The sequence below is a fragment of the Globicephala melas genome, chromosome 16 (assembly GCF_963455315.2).
Source record: "Globicephala melas chromosome 16, mGloMel1.2, whole genome shotgun sequence".
Taxonomy (NCBI): Eukaryota; Metazoa; Chordata; class Mammalia; order Artiodactyla; family Delphinidae; genus Globicephala; species Globicephala melas.
The window spans coordinates 72,251,583-72,269,966 of NC_083329.1; the positions used below are offsets into that span (position 1 = coordinate 72,251,583).

An 18,384-nucleotide genomic window follows, 5' to 3' on the forward strand; every position below is an offset into this window, starting at 1 on the left:
TTCACTTAATTTAGTGAATGGCATCTACTATGAATTATATAGATTGAAGGGTAAATAATTTGCCAGCAAACAGAATTATGGACTGAACTTTATAGGATATTCAGACATAAGGCAGGAATAGTTTTCACGATCAAAATATATCAAAATACATGATATTGCAAAGTACTTAATTTGAAGAACACACATGCCTAAATTCACCTTTCTCTCTGATTCTCTTTGCATGTTCCACAGCTTGGAGTTTATTTAGATCTGTAACCATGATCTTGATTTAAGAAAAACTGGAGAGTTATGAAACAAAAAAACCACAACAGAACTTCCTAATTTTTTTTCACATAAAATCCTGTCAAGAATACTTTAGAGTTTACAAAGTGAGATCAAGGCTTTTAAAATGACAAATTATAGGGATTGCTGTGTAAAAGTTTTAGAACCTGTATCAATTTAAAAGCTTCAGTCTCACTTTAAAACACACACCTGCCTATTTACTCTCTTGAAATTTTCTTCTACAAATATGAAAGGGCTGTAAGTATTAAAACTACTTGTGACATGGAATTCTTTTGAATTCTTGGAAACTGCTTTCAGGGACAAACATAGGATATCTTAGAAATACTACTGAACACTAGAATTCAAAGGTAAACAAAGGAGATTTTCCTCATGAATAATTAACCCAAGATAATGGCTGAGAGATTTCTACGTAGGCAGAAGCCCGAAAATCCCACCTGATTCACCGTGTTTCATGAACCAGTTACCCTTTTATTCTCTCATTTTCAGTGACCCACAGGAAGAGGAGAAAATTTAGTAGTTGGTATGAGACAGAAGGCACTGAGTTATTGGGAATTGGAGGAGTGTGTATCTGTACAAGACATGCTCACCAATCTTAACTCTGGAGGTTTATGATCTTCCACTCAAATAGACAGGAACTGGTATTACAAGTGATCATGGAAAGGAATCTAAGTGAAGTGGAAAAAAATCCCATGATCTGATTTTTTCTACTTAATTTTTCTGGGAAATAAAGTCATAGTATAATTATTTTGAGAAGAAAATTAAAAATTGCTATTTCACAGAAGCAGACTCAAGAGAAACCTGAGCCTAGAATTTGGAATGGCACTTAGTAAAGCAAATCAGTCTATATATGTTTGGATTCTTACCGAATATAGTCAAAATATTCTTTGTGCTGGTTACGATAAAAAACAGAAAATTTAAGCATCCGTCCTGCAATCACTTCGGCCTTCTCCAACAGTTGTGTTAGATGAACTTTTGAATAGTCTGAAAAAAACAAAAAGTCTGTTATTAAAAATACATTATCAAAAGTATCAACTACATGCTTAATAAATTGTAGATTATTAAAATTTACTTTTAGGAAATTCATCTTAGTGAATAGGAAACTGCACTTAAAAAAGAAAACATTGTCTTTGGCACATTTTTTCTTTCTACAAAAATATTTTTGTTATAGTTTATGGTTGCTTTTATGAATACCCTTGCATTTTTTTCACTCATTGAAATTAAAGATCCTGAAACCAAAATGTTAAATTAGGAATACAGACTCTGCATAACCCGAGTAATGTCTATCAGCACCATAGTAGCCTTTCTTCAATCAGCTGATGAATCAAATAAAAGAAACTTGTAACCTGCAAGCAATAGCAAACAGAATTTAAAGGAGTAATAATAATAATGTTCATTTAATTTACTCCCTAAATCTATGAGGTTGGCAAGGTAGATTAAGTATGACCATTTTATTGATGCAGAGATTGAGGCTTGTCACAGTTTAATGATTTGCCAAATGTTCATAAAGCTAGTAACTTAGAGACTAGGTCTCTGGCTCCTAGTTGGTAGTTTCTGAGTACATAAGACTCATGAAAGTTTAAAGCATCTCTCAGAGTAATCTGATCTTTTCCCAACTTTTTGTTTTGAAAACTGAGGACTGTTGCCAAACTCCTGTACTAGAATCTAAGCAAAAATTTTGGTCTATAAAGATTTTAAGACTTTTCAAACAAAAGCAACCTAGTTGAACTACTCATGGCAGCATAGTTTGTTTACTCACTGCTTCAGTGGCTCAACAAATATTTATTTAGATCAGAACATGATGTACAAGGCATCATGCAAAATTAAATGATCAGGTTAAAAGATAAAAAAATTATTCTTCTTTCTCTCAAAGAATTCACAGTCTAAAGGAAGAAGTAAATATATAGACAACTATGACTTATTATGGGGTTTCATCTCTGTCGTGGATTAGCCTAGAAGTAGTCAGTGGCATTCTGTTTTATCTCCAATACTTTGCACAGTGCACAGCATACAATATGTGCTCAATAAATTTTGAGTGAATTAGATGTCTAGATTAAAAGACAATATATATAAAATAGCTTTCTCAAAATTTACGCAATGTTATTGATAAAGCTTAGGTGAAACAGGGCTCTGAATTATTTTAATAAACTGAAACAACAAGCTTTGAACAGCCTAAGTTCCCCTTAGATTTTACTCATAAAAATAAAAATGCAATATAATTTATAGAAAAATATTGTGGAACATTTAAAATAAGCTGGCATTTTCCTTATTATTTACCCCATAAATTCCTTAGAAGAATTATGGGATGTATTTGAATAAAAGAGCAATAGGGGATCAATCTAAAGGAAAGAAAGAAGACAAAAAGGTTTTTCTTTATATACATAGAAATAAAACATGTACTCATGTAGTTATATAGATTATAGAAAAGAGTGAATGTGTGCATCTAGATAGATGGATATTTCTGAACTGAAAATGCCAAAGGTCTTCCTTAAGCTAAAGAAAAAATACTATTTCATGCCTTTCCCTAATGTCAAATGGGGTTTTAGCAGGAAAATAGTAGCTCTTTTTTTAAAAAATGAACAAATACTATGATGCTGTTTGGTGCTGTCCTATGGAAAATAGCATGTATTAAAATAATGTCAAAAGATACCATGTCTTTTACTGTGTCTACCTCTCTGGTAGGATGCAATAAAAGTAAATGGAAAGATGTGAAACATAAGGTAGATTCCAAGGAGGAATTTTAATTCAGGAAAAAAGTTGAGGGGATATATTAATTCTAATGTGACACACCAAATACAGGTAAACATGAGAATTCTTTACACACTATTAATACAGCATTGAAATCTTTAACTATTTAATTACTGATTACTGGACTATGATATATACCATATTTCATCTATTATAAAATGTATTTTTTTCACATTTTAGCATCTCTGGCATGAATGTGACAATAAATGTGATAAGAAAACAGTTTCATAGTTTAATTGGTAGTTTAATGTTTTCTTAGCAGTACCTAAAATGGTGGATCTTATAATCAATGACATCTTAGGAAGAAATATAGTACCAGAGAGATACTATTTTCCTTGCTCTAATACACTGAGATCCTTAGCAATAAAGAATGTTGCAATCCTTAGCAACTTCCTCATAGAATAAACAAAAGGGGTTTGAAGATAAATTAATGTTTTCTTAGCAATACATAAAATGGTGGATCTTATAATCAATGACATCTTAGGAAGAAATATAGTACCAGAGAGATACTATTTTCCTTGCTCTAATACACTGAGATCCTTAGCAATAAAGAATGTTGCAATCCTCAGCAACTTCCTCATAGAATAAACAAAAGGGGTTTGAAGATAAATTTGAAGTTAACTTAAAATTAAACTCTCATCCGTTCTACATATCCACATGAGAAGTTTTATACTGAGTTTGAAATTAAGAAGAAAACAAGATATTGAGATAAAGCAGTAGCTAAGCACATCCTGAGTCTGAAATAAATCTAGTGTGAGGCTATGGGAAAAAAAATAGCTGATTTATCTGAAGGATGCCTCAGCTGGGGAAAGTTGCTAGGCAACCTGCAATAGGTGAGGCAAACTGTTTTTATGACTTTTTCTACAAGCTCCTGTGTGTTGAAACAGCCTCTCTCTCTAAGAGACAAAAAGTGGGTGACAGATGTGTTCAGGTAGAGATATTTTTGTGTCCCTTCACCACCTATTTAAGTGCTCGATAAATATTTGTTTCTTGATTGAATGAATTTAAAAAATAGATAAATGCATAAGATGAATGGTAACATTTACAACCCAGTGGGCTATTAAGGTACAGTTCAAGATCAAAGGGGATGGGTTTTCTACATCAGATATCCCAATCCCAAATGGCTATGAGGTCCTTTTTTTTTTTTAACATCTTTATTGGAGTATAACTGCTTTACAATGGTGTGTTAGTTTCTGCTTTATAACAAAGTGAATCAGTTATACATATACATATGTTCCCATATCTCTTCCCTCTTGTGTCTCCCTCCCTCCCACCCTCCCTATCCCACCCCTCTAGGTGGTCACAAAGCACCGAGCTGATCTCCCTGTGCTATGCGGCTGCTTCCCACTAGCTATCTATTTTACTTTTGTTAGTGTATATATGTCCATGCCACTCTCTCACTTCATCCCAGCTTACCCTTCCCCCTCACCGTGTCCTCAAGTCCATTCTCTACGTCTGCGTCTTTATTCCTGATCTGCCCCTAGGTTCTTCAGAAGCATTTTTTTTTTTTTAGATTCCATATATATATATGTGTTAGCATACAGTGTTTTTCTCTTTCTGACTTACTTAACTCTGTATGACAGACTCTAGGTCCATCCACCTCCCTACAAATAATTCAATTTTGTTTCTTTTTATGGTTGAGTAATACTCCATTGTATATATGTGCCACATCATCTTTATCCATTCATCTGTCGCTGGACACTTAGGTTGATTCCATGTCCTGGCTACTGTAAACAGAGCTGCAATGAACACTGTGGTACATGACTCTTTTTGAATTATGGCTTTCTCAGAGTATATGCCCAGTACTGGGATTGCTGGGTCGTATGGTAGTTCTATTTTTAGTTTTTTAAGGAACCTATGCAGTACTTTCTAATGAAGCAAAGACACACACACACACACACACACACACACACACACGAGACACTAGTTTAGAGATAGATTATCAGCATTCAAGTCAAAAATCCAGTAACATATCTGCTAGGTAAAGTCATTGCAATCTGCCTCCATTCCCTTAAATTAGAGAATGATGTTCCTGGCTTTTTTCTTTCAAGACTGTGAAAATAAGAAATGAAAGAAAAAAGAGGAAGGAAAAAGCTCTCTCTCTCTCAAAATGAATCGCAAAATATGCTGAGTATATTTTTATACTGCATCAGTTTTTATTTGCAAAGCCTTTACTTTGAAAAATCAGACTGTGCATGTAGCACAGAAGTAATTTAATGCCATTACCCAGTTTTTGCTGAGAACCTCCACTCCTTCTAATCAATTTGTTCTGTCACATGATGCTACTGGCAATGCAAAAATGACCAATGCAATACATATCACTTCATAATTATAAAAAAGAATGTATTTTCTATAATTAGTTTTCCAGGAACTATTAAATAAGGTGGGGTTTTTTTCTGTATTTATACCCAGTTCTCTTACCTGCTGTGCAGAATTCTATAATTTCACTCCATTCAGACACAACATAATCACCATCAACTTGTTTTGAGGCGGTCTGCACTGCTACTGTATACTCAGTTCTTGGGCTCAAAAACCAGTGTCCACGGACAGTCATCGGCAAGGGAACAGCTTTTGCCACCAGTTTTGTTGGAACATCCTAAGCAAGGAAGAAAGGAAAGTAGAAAGAAAGGAAGGGAGGGAGGAAGGAAATGAATTAATTTAGTAGTATAACTTGAATCAACTGTAAACAATGTGGAGTAACTTATTAAATTCCTGGCTGATGACACAAGTTTCCTTTTTAAAGATATTTAGCAATTACTATGTTCAAATCTCTTATTCTTCAGATGTAAAAATTAAGGCCCAATTTGATCAAGAGACATGCCAAGATCATACAGCTAAGCTAATGACAAATGTACTTGGATTTGTTTTCTTGATTTCTAGTATAATGTTATTCTCTGTATACTCCTTAATATGCTCCTTAAAATGCAATATTCTAATACTAAATGATAAAACAATACAAAAAACAGAAACATGAAATAAAAATTCAACAGATTTAGCATTTTAAAATATATTTGTTTAATATATACTATGCAATAATTTTATCAGAGTAGCCCATTACTAAATATTTTATATGTCAAGGGACAGAATGTTTTTTAAATAAATATTTTTAAATGATTCTGTTTTACATACAAATGAGGTAACATTTGCTTTACTTGTATTCAAGTATGGAGCCTATGTGTCACAGAAAAGTTTAGGTATTTTTAAACAATGATTAATAAGGTAAATAAACCTGCTAGTTGAGTATTCATTATATTTCCAAAGATTTAAGTATGGAATGAAGAAAGGGGGTCAAATCTTGACTCCTCACCATTTAATACTAAATATTTCAAAGCTAATTTAAGAAAGCAAATGTCAGCAAAGAGGATATCCAACACTAGAAGGAATAATTAAAATTGGAACATGGGAAAATAATGACATCAATCTTGTTCTCTCTGTCACACTTATCTGTGTGTATAAGCCTCACTTACCATTAGTATGTGTAATTGCACATCTAGTAAAATGCATAATTTCCAGATAAGACAATTCTTCCAAAAGATTTGCCAAGTTAAAATTTATTATCAGTATTAAAATAAGATCAGTTTCATATCAGTGAAAATACTGAAACATAAGAAAGAATTCTTAAGCCAGATTACTGTTATCCTCTCTACAGCTACATCTGAAGGAATGTATGTATCAGAAAAGATATGTGATAAGCAGACAGGTAAGAGAATAAATATCAGAGAATTGTTACATGTCTAAAACACCTAAAGGTTAATTTTTATTCTCAAACCATAAAATAAAATTGACCACATAAAGCAATTTTCAGCCCTTAGGTATTTTAACAAATATCCTACAGTCTATAAGCTGCCATGATATTCTTCATTTGGCAGTTATAGGGAAAAACGTGTGCTTCAGTGGAAAACTGTGAATTGACTACAGCACACTCTTCTGGCTATCTTCTGATTTTGTGGAATCTATTTTACAACTCTGTAATTTGTAGACTACTGATAACAATTCAGTTATTCTTGTCTAAGTACATGTAAGTGAATTTTGCCCAGTGGAAGTAAAATCCTCCTTGCCTGCCCTTGCTCTTCACCCACCCCATACCAGTTTTGCCTCCACTTAAACATTTATTTCAATATCCTGATCCATAAAAATGTCTTTTTCTGGATCATCCTTTGAATTGGCTGTAATACCTCATCAGTTACCTCATTAATGTGTTAAGGAAAATCTTTAACACATGTTAATTTTTATGTCTGTATGAGAGTCAAGATTTCAGCTTTCCCAGAAAAAAATGTATTTTACCCATATATTTGGCATTTCATTTTCTTACACAATTCCTTGAAGGAATAGGGCTTTTAAATGACATATAATTTTTATTCTTCCCAATGTCAAATATATCATATTAGTAATTAATAGAACCTTATTCCTTCTTTCAAAATGTCCTCATACTTAGAAAGCTTTAAGATACAAATGAATACAAGGATATTTAGAATTTTACCTTGTGTTTAAATTTATTGGAGTTCTTGTTCTCTTTCTTATTGAGGTCAATGAAATAGTGTGTAATACGGTCTTTTGATTTTGAATCCATTTCCCATGAAATCTTGAATGAGTCACACGTAATGTTGCTTATTTTGATGTTATGTGGTACGGGAAGTTCTTCCATCTCTGCTATGCCACTGTCTTGTGATTTGTTTCCTGCAAGAAAACAATGCACAGATAATTTCCAACTAATGGATTTTTTCTAGTTTGCAAGACCATTAGCTGTGTACCTGTTTCTGAACTCACCTAATTACTAAATTTGAGATTTCATTTTGTTCATGAAGTAATTTGAGTGTTAATGATAGTAAAACTATCATTACAAGATCATATTACCAACAAAATGCATAAATGAATTAGTCCTTACCACCTCTACGTTTTCAATTCCTTTTCCAATTTCTGCGTTCACAGAAGTAAAAACAATAACACTGGTGATCCATCTTTCTAATCTATGAAAGATTAGCCTTACATGGTAGGTTCTGCTGAAAGGCCCCAAGCGACCATTTTTCTTACATGACCAATCGATTCTGCTCTAAAGTAATAATACTAGGTGTTTTAAGCCAGATGAAATCAGAAATGTTGATAATGAAATGAAACAATCCAGTCAAATAAAGGCAATGTTTCTTTTAAAAAAAATCTGAGGTATCAGTGAGTCAATAAAAATTACTCTCCCTTCCCCCTTTTGGAAATTTATATATAGAAATAGCATGTAACGTTTATGCTACGTACATAAATAATATCAAAGACCATTCTCTTAACAGTTACTATGTGAAGGATTACTCTAGGAATCTTTTTACCTGTTGTATCTTCCTAAATTTAATTTTGAATGCTGAAACAATAGATAAGGTTAAAAGAAAGAAAATGACTGCCATGTTGATTGATATCATTAAAATCTTGAAGAACGCATCTGACGTCTAATTACTTTACAGACTATGTCCTACATTTCCAATTAGAGAAAATGTTATCACTTTGGCTAATATTATAGAGCAGAATATGATGGATGACAGGACAAAAAGAGAAAATATAGACTTGCCAAGTTTGTTTCATATGTAGGAAAGACATACTGAGTGAAATTTTACTCCACTTCTCCTTCCTATGTTCCCTTCCCCCAAGCCAACATAAAATTCAGTGCCCAAGAAAAAAAAGTGTAATTGTTATTTATGTTATAAAAGTTGTAGGTCATAAGTCAGCTACATAATTTGTTCCTTAAAAGAATAAACAGGGACTTCCCTGGTGGCACAGTAGTTAAGAATCCGCCTGCCAATGCAGGGGACATGGGTTCGATCCCTGGTTCGGGAAGACCCCACATGCTGCGGAGCAACTAAGCCTGTGTGCCACAACTACTGAGCTTGCACTCTAGAGCCCCTGAGCCACAACTGCTGAGCCTGCGTGCCATAACTACTGAAGCCCACGCACCTGGAGCCCGTGCTCCGCAACAAGAGAAGCCACCGCAGTGAGAAGCCCGCACACCGCAATGAACAGTAGCCCCTGATCGCCACAACTAGAGAAAGCCCGCGTGCAGCAATGAAGCCTCAACAGAGCCAAAAATAAATAAATAAAAAGAAACAAATCTTGATCGACAATAACTGAAAGGAACAACAATCAATGTAGCAACACCTTCCACTTCCATATTAGCTTGTGCTCTCTGCCCCCATACTCCCATCTCAATTACTGATATAAATCTTTTGATATTCCCAGTCTTATTAAATCATTCACCTATGTTCTCTCATCCCAAGCTGTGTTGTGGCCAGAGGAACCCGATGACAGTCAAAGACTAATTTCAAAATAACTGAAGTTCTTTATTGTCATTTCTTGAACAATACTTTTAAAAATCCTTCTTTCTTCTCTCACGTACTCCCTCACACCCAGGCTTTCCCAGATCCCCACTCCATAAAACTCCCAGAAAAATTACTCCCTCACCCTTTTTTCCCTCCCCACCTGCCCTCGTAGAATCTCAAAATTGCTTCCTGCTAAAGCCTTTCAGAAGTCAAGTGTAGGGAAGAAACAAAGTGGAATCTCTTTAGTGGCCTTGGGAAAGGGAAAGGCAATAAATATACAAACAGTAATTTTTGTTCTATTTATAAAAGCTCACATTTTAACCTATTATTCTGACTGCAGTTATCTTTAAAATGTAAGCAACGTTAAATGAAAAACTTTCTGGACTAATAGCAGAAATTTCTGTACAAATTATATGCATTATGAGGAGGAATCAAGATGCCTGAGGAGTAGGATGTGGAGCTCACCTCCTTCCACAAACACATCCGAAACACATCTTCAAGTGGAACAATTTGCACAGAACATCTACTGAACACTGGCAGAAGACCTCAGACTTCCGAAAGGGCAAGAAAACCTCCACATAAGGACAAAAGAAAAAAAAAAGAAAAAGGAGTTGGGATGGGACCTGTGCCCCAGGGAGGGAGTTGTGAAGGAGGAAAGGTTCTCACACCCTAGGAAGTCCCCTCACCGGCAGGGAGATCAGCCTGGACGAGGGGGAGCATCAGAGCCTCTGAGGAGAGTGCAGCAACCAGTTTGCGGAAGGCAAAATGGAGTGACCTACTGCCACCCTGTGCTCCCTAGCCTGAGATGCTCATCCACTGGTATGGGTGGGGGCTGCGTGCTGAAGCTTGGGCTTCAGAGGTCAAACCCAGGGAGAGGAACAGCGTTGCCTGTGGGGAGACAGCCTGAAGAGGCTGGACTGTGGCAACTGAGGGTGTATTTGGAAGAACCTGGGCATGCCAGAGGGGCAGGTCACCATTACTGGGGGGTGCACGAGGACAGGGTGGGACTGCCATAGGAGCTTCTTTCCCTGTGTGCATGCTCTCAGGCAACAGAACACCAACTATATGAGCTTTTGGGGTGGGCATAAGCTGCTACCGGCATCGTGGGCTCCAGAAGTGGGCGTGGGCTCCTACCAAAACTAGGGGACCTGTGCGCAGGCGCCAATTGCTGTCCCCACTGTCCTGGGGGTGAGTGGGCCCTGCCGCAGCTAGGAGACCTGGGAACAGAAGCTAGTTGCTGCCCCTGCCGTATGGGGAGCATGCACGGGGAGTGAGCAGGCATCAATCACTGTCCCTGCTGTCCTGGGAATGCGTGGGCCGTAGCCACCACTGGGAGACCCAGGAGCAGGTGCCCATTGATGCCCCTGCTGTCCTGGGGGCACATAGCCAGTGCTGCCACTGAGAGACCCATGGTTGGGGGCGGACCACTGCCCCTGCCATACCAGGAGAGCATGCAAGGGCCGCTGCACCTATGCATCCCATATCAAGGGGATAATGGCCAGTACACACTGACGAAAGAGGCAGAAAGCATCCAAACTAAAAGTAGCCCCTCAATTCTGGACAAGATGGTGGAGTAGAAGAACTTGAGCTCACTTCCTCTTACAAAAACACCAAAATCACAACTAACTGCTGAACGACCATCAACTAAAAAGACTGGAACCTACCAAAAAAAAAATTTTACACCCAAAGACAAAGAAGAAGCCACAACGAGTCGGTAGAAGGGGCGCTTCCGTGATATAATCAAATCCCATACCCTTTGGGTGAGAGACCCACAAATTGGAAAATAATTATATCCCAGAGGTTCTCCCACAGTAGTGATAGTTCTGAGCCCCAGGTCAGGCTTCATAGCCTGAGGGTCTGGCATCAGAAGGAGCCTCAAGAGCATTTGGCTTTGAAGGCCAGCAGGGCTTGAGCGCAGGAGCTCCACAGGACTGGGGGAAATAGAAACTGCACTCTTGGAGGGTGCACACAAGATTTCCCGTACACTGGGTCCCAGAACAAAGCAGTGAGTCCACAGGAGCCTGGGCTAGACCACCCTGTGTGTTGTGGAGGGTCTCCTGGGGAGGTGTGGGTTGGCTGTGGTGCAGAGGAGGGTCAAGGAGACTGGAGGTGGAGGCCCCATAAAATATTGATTGGCACGAGCTCTCCGAGAGGTGGCCATTTGGGCACTGAGACCTGGCTCCACCCAACAGCCTGCAGGCTCCAGTGCTGGGATGCCTCAGGCCAAACAACCAGCAAAGGGAGAACACAGCCCCAACCATCAGCAGACAGGCTGCCTAAAGTTGTACTGAGCTCACAGCCACTTTAAACACACCCCTTGACATGGCCCTGTCAACCAGAGGGACAACACACAGTCCCACACACCAGTGGGCAGGCAGCAGTCCCTCCCTCCAGGAAACCTGCACAAGCCCCTGACCCAAACTCACCCACAAGGGTGCAAACACCAGAAGTAAGAGAAACTACGATCCTGCAGCCTGCGGAAAGGAGACCGCAAACACAGAAAAGTCAGACAAAACGAGACGGCAGAGGAGTATATTCCAGATGAAGGAACAAGATAAAAACCCAGAAGAACAAGTAAGTGAAGTGGAGTTAGGCAATCTTCCCCCAAAATAATTCAGAGTAAAGATGATCCAAGATCTTAGAAAAAGAATGGAGGCACAGATCGAGAAGACACAAGAAATGTTTAACAAGTCTTAGAAGATTTAAAGAACAAACACTGAAGAACAATACAATAACTGGAATGAAAAATACACTAGAAGGAATCTATAGTGGAATAAATGAGGCAGAAGAATGGGTAAGTGAGCAGTATCAGAGACCTCTTGGGCAGCATTAAATGCAATAAATTCACATTATACGGGTCCCAGAAGGAAAAGAGAAAGAGAAAGGTCCAAGAAATTATTTGAAGAGATTATAGCTAAAAACTTCCCTAATGTGGGAGAGGAAACATTCAGTCTCGAACGCATAGAGTCCCATGCAGGATAAACCCAAGTAGCAACAGGCCAAGACACATGTTAATCAAATTGACAAAAATTAAAGACAAAGAAAAAATATTAAAAGCAACGAGAAAGTACAAATAACATACAAGGGGTGGTGACTTCGCTTTGGCCGCTGTGCAGTACTACCGTTAGAGGCTCTAATTCCCTGAGACTTTAGAGTCTCAGGCCACTTGAGGCATGTGAGGCGAAATGGTTCTGGGCAAGAGGATCAGGTGGTGGCAATGGAGGGGCCACCGCCATCGCAGGATACCTGTAGGGAAAAAGCCTGAGGGGCCCTCTCAGTCGTTGGAGACTGCGCTTTCTTCCTTTGCCGGGCCCTGCCTACCGCGAAGATGAGTTCGGCCTGGGTCACTTCTTTCGAGAAGGAGCATATCTGGATGTATTTGCAGGCACTCAGCTTCGAGCCGGGCTCGGTGAGTATAGCCGGTGGAAAGATCGTGTCGCACACGCACCTCGGAGTGAACACGTTTGACAAGTTGAACAGTGATGCCTTTCAGATAGCTTCTTATTTTTTGTTTCAAACCCTTGACCAGTCTCTCACTAAAGAAGTTTTCAAACTTTGTTGGCCTCCATTTGACCAAAAATGTGATACTGAATTCCGAAAACTTTGCTGTGAATGGTTAAAAAAGATTTCTGCTGAATGTGGAAGTAGCTTTCTTCAAGTTGTTGGTTCACTATTTCTTTCTCCTGGTGGTCCTAAATTTATTCATCTGATGTATCACTCTGCAAGTTTTGTTGCAATAAATTATATAAAAACCCATTCTAAAAATTCTTCTATACATTTTAGAGATATTTAATGTAAAGCCACAAGATTTGTGCAAGTGCATTGCCAGATGCCATGTAGCACATAACAGAGTTTTACAAATTTTGCAAAGAGAAGATTGTTACCCAAAAATGCACAACTGTCAGTTAAACAAATACGAAATTTGAGATCAGAATGTATAGGACAGCAAAACCAAATTAAAAAAATGGAACCCTATGATGACCAAATTAATATACAAGAGAAAATTCAAAAGGTTCGGTCTTTGTGGGCTTCAGTGAATGAAACACTCACGGCTTTGGAAAAAGAGAAGTTGTTAGTTCAGTCCTTACAACCAATATACTTTAGATGGAACTAATGTTGCTATCAATATTCCAAGGCTCTTACTTGACAAAATTGAGAAACAAATGTGTCAGCTGCACGTAGGAAATGTTTAAGAGGCTGGAAAATTGAATCTCTTAACAGTTATTCAGTTATTAAATGAAATCTTGAAAGTAATGAAATATGAACATTGTCAGGCTAACCAAGCAAGACTGGCAATAGACCTTCACTTCCTTGAAAAAGAGACCAAATTTCAGAGAGAAAGGCTCATTTGCCTGAAGAGAAAGTTGTTTCAGATTGCCTCAAGTGTGTGCTTCAGAAACCTGTGCTGACCAGTTGCATAGGTGAACCAACAAAACAAAATCTGTCAGATTTGTTAAATAAGGACAAAATTTGTAAGCAAGATTTCGAATGTACAGCTTTACAGAACAAGCTTTTAGAAACTAGCCAAATAGAGACATTCTCCCCTGCTGTAGGCAATAGGAGAAATGTCATAGGTAGCAGTGAAGAAGAGTATATTAAAATATCAGACCACTCGAAAGCTTCTTACAAAGATCTTTCCATGCATAAAAGTATGTTATGGAATTCTTTTCAGATATCAAGTGGAATTAGTTCCAGTTTTAAAGGTAGTGATTTTGGCATATTACATGAAACTCTTCCAAAAGAAGTTGGTCACTTAAGTCTTAATAGCTCCAGTAGTACAGAGGCCAATTTTAAACTGGAACCAAATAGTCCTATGCACAGTGGCATTTTCCCAGAAGGTGTTGTGGGAGGAAGACAGAATACTCCAGAATCAGACTTTAATTTACAGGCTACTTGCAGTGGATATGAAGCTCTGAAGAAATCTCTGTCCAAGCAAAGGGAAGAAATTTGCCTCTCTAATCCTGAAACACTTGAAAGACACAAACCAGAATTGAGCCTTACTTCCCAATACATGCAAACTGATGATATGCTTAACTTTTTGGGCACTCATGATTTGCACATTGACTATACAAAACCATCTTCATGCATGTCCCTTGGTGAAAGAAAACAGTCTCTTTCACCACTAATTAGGTTTTCTCCAGTGGAACAAAGATTGAGAACCACAATACCATGTAGTCTTGGAGAACTTCTACCTAATTTAACAGTCAATTTTGCTGAAAAAGAAATCTTGAATAAGAGTCTTGATGCAAAAGAATCTCCATCTGACTTGAAAGATGAAGCAGTAGCCCAGTCAATTTAACTATGATGAACTTAAGTTGAAGCAATGTCACAGGATAAAAACTGATTTGTAATTTAAATACACATTGGAAGTGTAACTGTTTTTCAAGGTCTAAAAAAGTCCTAAATAATGCTTTTTAGCCCTCTCTACTGATTTTAGGTAAGGAGAGTATGTTTGGATTTTCTCTCTCTGTATAGATATGGGGTTGAAATGTGAAGTATTTGGAAAGCAAACAAGTTATGAGAAGCCATTTTGGTTTCTTGCATAATCTTGTAAGCATGAAGTAAATGGCAAAGTATTAGGTTAACTAATTCATTATGTTCTAATTTCAGATAATTAACATAAGGATGAGTAGTTTTTGACGTGTTTTATTAAGTGGATAACTTAATAGCCATTGGATATACTGATCTTTCTTTTTAGGGAAATAAACAACTTTTATTGTTTCTTTTTAGAACATTCTGGTACTAAACAAAAAAAGTGAGGAAAGTAATGCTTTGGGGTATATAATCAAAATGACAATATTTAAGTTTGGGAAAGCTCTAAAGAGGCTTAATGATTATTCAGGTAGGTTGATCCTGAAAAATGATGTTTGATGGAATAAAGTGCATGTGATGATAGTGAAGACTGGAGCAGGATGAATTTAGAAAAAAGGAAAAAGGTGGAAGATGACTAGATACTTTTGAGGGACACTAACTATAAATCCATTCAGTGGGTTGTATAACAGTTTTATATTTAGTCTAATTTAGACTTTGAGAATTTAACTCTAGTTTTTTTTTTAACAGAAAAAATGTAAATTAAAAAATTAGTCTGTGTTTGTTTTTTTTTTTGGAGGGCCACTGTTTTGGGGGAAGGGAGCTCATTTTTTCTTTAATTTTTTAATTTAAAAAATTTTTGGTTGGAGTATGGTTGCTTTGCAATGTTGTGTTAGTTTCTGCTGCACAGTGAAGTGAACCTGCCATAATCATACACACATCCCCTCCCTCTTGGGCCTCCCTCCCTCCCACCCCCCATCCCTCCCAACTGGGCCATCACAGAGTGCCGAGCTGAGCTCCCTGTGCTATATAGCAGGTTAAGGGAGCTAATTTTTTAATTTTTTTTAAAATAGTGATCTTGGGGTCTTATTTATTTATTTTTATTTAATTTATTTTTGGCTGTGTTGGGTCTTCGTTTCTGTGCGAGGGCTTTCTCTAGTTATGGCAAGCGGGGGCCACTCTTCATCGCAGGCCTCTCACTATCGCGGCCTCTCTTGTTGCGGAGCACAGGCTCCAGATGCGCAGGCTCAGTAGTTGTGGCTCATGGGCCTAGTTGCTCCGCGGCATGTGGGATCTTCCCAAACCAGGGCTCGAACCCATGTCCCCTGCATTAGCAGGCAGATTCTCAACCACTGCGCCACCAGGGAAGCCCAAGGGAGCTAATTTTGATAGTTACTTTCCTCCTCAAAAACCATCAGGTCCCCACTGCCTACAGAACAGCTTCAAATTTACTTGAGAAAATTGAATTTGGGGTTAAATAACTTGTTCAGTGTTACACAGCTAAGTCAGTGGTGAAGCTAGGATTTGACCCTATTTTCCTTCCTTAATATACCAACAAGACCTCCTAGAAGTAACTAAAGGGCCAGGATGTAGGATATGGCTGCAAGAGTGGGCCTTCTGTACTCTAAATGGGAGTCAGATGTGAGGCCTCTTGTACAGTGTCCTGCCCCATGTAGTCAGACCCCCCTGGCCAAGAAACGGGCTTGTCTTTAGCATCCAAGTGAATACATGCCATTGCCCTCTGTGAACCAGGAGGTTAAGCACACTCTGGAAGGGTGATAGCACCTACAGCACCCCTGTGTCTAGCCTCAACTCTTAACCATCACAGCCTTGTCCAATTTGCCAAGAAACTGGCAAAAAGAGGAGAAAAGTTTTAGGGAAGAGTTCTGGAAGTGGATGGGCTTAATAGTTCATCTTCTCTCACTCATTTTGGCTTACTTTCTCTCTGTTGCTTGTTTGATCCAAGTTTGAAGGCCAGTCTTTTTTTGTGTGAGAAAAGACAGAAGAAAACCACAAATAACTACCTTCTTTGCAGTGGAAAAGAAAGAGAAAGAGAAAAGCTTCTCCTAAGGTGCCATATTCTTTTATTAGTTAATAGAACAAATAGGGACTCTGTAAGTCTACTGGGAAACTATCCTTTAGTCTTAAGAAACCTAGTATTGGTAAATCCAAAATTAACACGTTAAGGAGAAGGTAGAACTATCATATTAGCATCTACAAAGTGCCAGAACTATTCCTGGATACTTAATAATACATATCATTTAATTCTTACACCTCTGTAAGACAGTGATATTGTACCTATATTACAGGTAATGATACCAAAGCTAGGGAGCTTAAATGACTTGTCTAAGATGGACTCGAGGAATTACCTGGGATACATCTTAAAAAAACGTATATTCTGTAGGTCTAAAATGAGGATTAGAAATCTGCATTTTAAATAGCTTCCCTGGTAATTCTTTGGCTCAATAAAAAGCTTGAGAGCCACTGCTAGGAGATACAGATTCACATTTAGCCCTGGGGTATCTTCAAGAAGCTAGGTACACTATTACATACATACTGCTTTAGAGATTTTAGCTCTCTGATGAGGAAGCTGAAGTTCACCCATAAGTGTGGGCCCTGAATTATTGAGAATCAAATGATCAAAATATCTTTGGATATTAATGGATTTACAAAAAACCACACTGCTGTTAAGTGAGTCATACCTGTGATAGGCTGAGAGGAAGGGAAGAAAAAAGACCTACAAAAACAATCCCAAAACAATTAACAAAATGGCAATAAGATCATACAAATCGATAACTGCCTTAAAGGTAAATGGATTATTAGGCTCCAACCAAAAGACACAGACTGGCTGAATAGATTTTAAAAAAACAAGACTTGTATATATACTGTCTACAAGAGACCCACTTCAGACCTAGGGACACATACAGACTGAAAGTGAGGGGATGGAAAAAGGTATTCTATGAAAATGGAAATCAAAGAAAGCTGGAGTAGCAATACTCATATCAGACAAAATAGACTTTAAAATAAAGAATGTTACAAGAGACAAGGAAGCACACTACATAATGATCAAGGGATCAATCTAGAAAGAAAATGATACAATTGTAAATATATATGCACCCAACACAGGAGCACCTCTATATGTAAGGCAAATGCTAATGGCCATAAAAGGGGAAATCGACAGTAACACAATAATACTGGGGGACTTTAACACCCCACTTACAACAGTGGACAGATCATCCAAACAAAATTAATAAGGAAACACAAGCCTTAAATGACACATTAGACCAGACAGAGTTAATTGATATTTATAGGATATTCCATCCAAAAGCAGCAGATTACACTTTCTTCTCAAATGCACATGGAATATTCTCCAGGATAGATCACATCTTGGGTCCCAAATCAAGGCTCGATAAATTTAAGAAAATTGAAATCATTTCAAGCATGTTTTCTGACCACAACACTATGAGAGTAGAAATCAATTACAGAAAATAAAATGTAAAAAACACAAACACCTGGAGACTAAACAATATGTTACTAAACAACCAATGGATCACTGAAGAAATCAAAGAAATCAAAAAAAAAATACCTAGAGACAAATGACAATGAAAACATGATGATCCAAAACCTATGTGACACACCAAAAGCAGTACTAAAAGGGAAGTTTATAGCAATACAGTCTTACCTCAAGAAACAAGAAAAATCTCATATCATTGAAACTAAAAGCTGGTTCTTTGAGAAGATAAAAAAAATT

The 18,384-nt window shown here is 37.7% G+C and overlaps 1 protein-coding gene and 1 pseudogene across 2 annotated transcripts in view; one reads left to right on the forward strand and one right to left on the reverse strand.

Annotated features, from left to right (window-relative positions):
* The window catches only part of PHYHIPL (phytanoyl-CoA 2-hydroxylase interacting protein like), a 91,750-nt gene that overhangs the window by 4,243 nt on the left and 69,123 nt on the right, over nucleotides 1–18,384 (reverse strand). For both annotated transcript variants that reach the window (XM_060286351.1, XM_030843976.2), the window contains 3 exons: nucleotides 7,508–7,704; nucleotides 5,449–5,623; nucleotides 1,146–1,263 (listed from right to left, as the gene is read on the reverse strand). In XM_060286351.1, the coding sequence (XP_060142334.1) occupies nucleotides 1,146–1,263; nucleotides 5,449–5,623; nucleotides 7,508–7,672 (458 nt within the window). In that variant the 5' untranslated portion in view covers nucleotides 7,673–7,704. The remainder of the gene's footprint in view (nucleotides 1–1,145; nucleotides 1,264–5,448; nucleotides 5,624–7,507; nucleotides 7,705–18,384) is intronic.
* On the forward strand, nucleotides 12,652–14,622 carry LOC115845767 (HAUS augmin-like complex subunit 6 pseudogene; annotated as a pseudogene).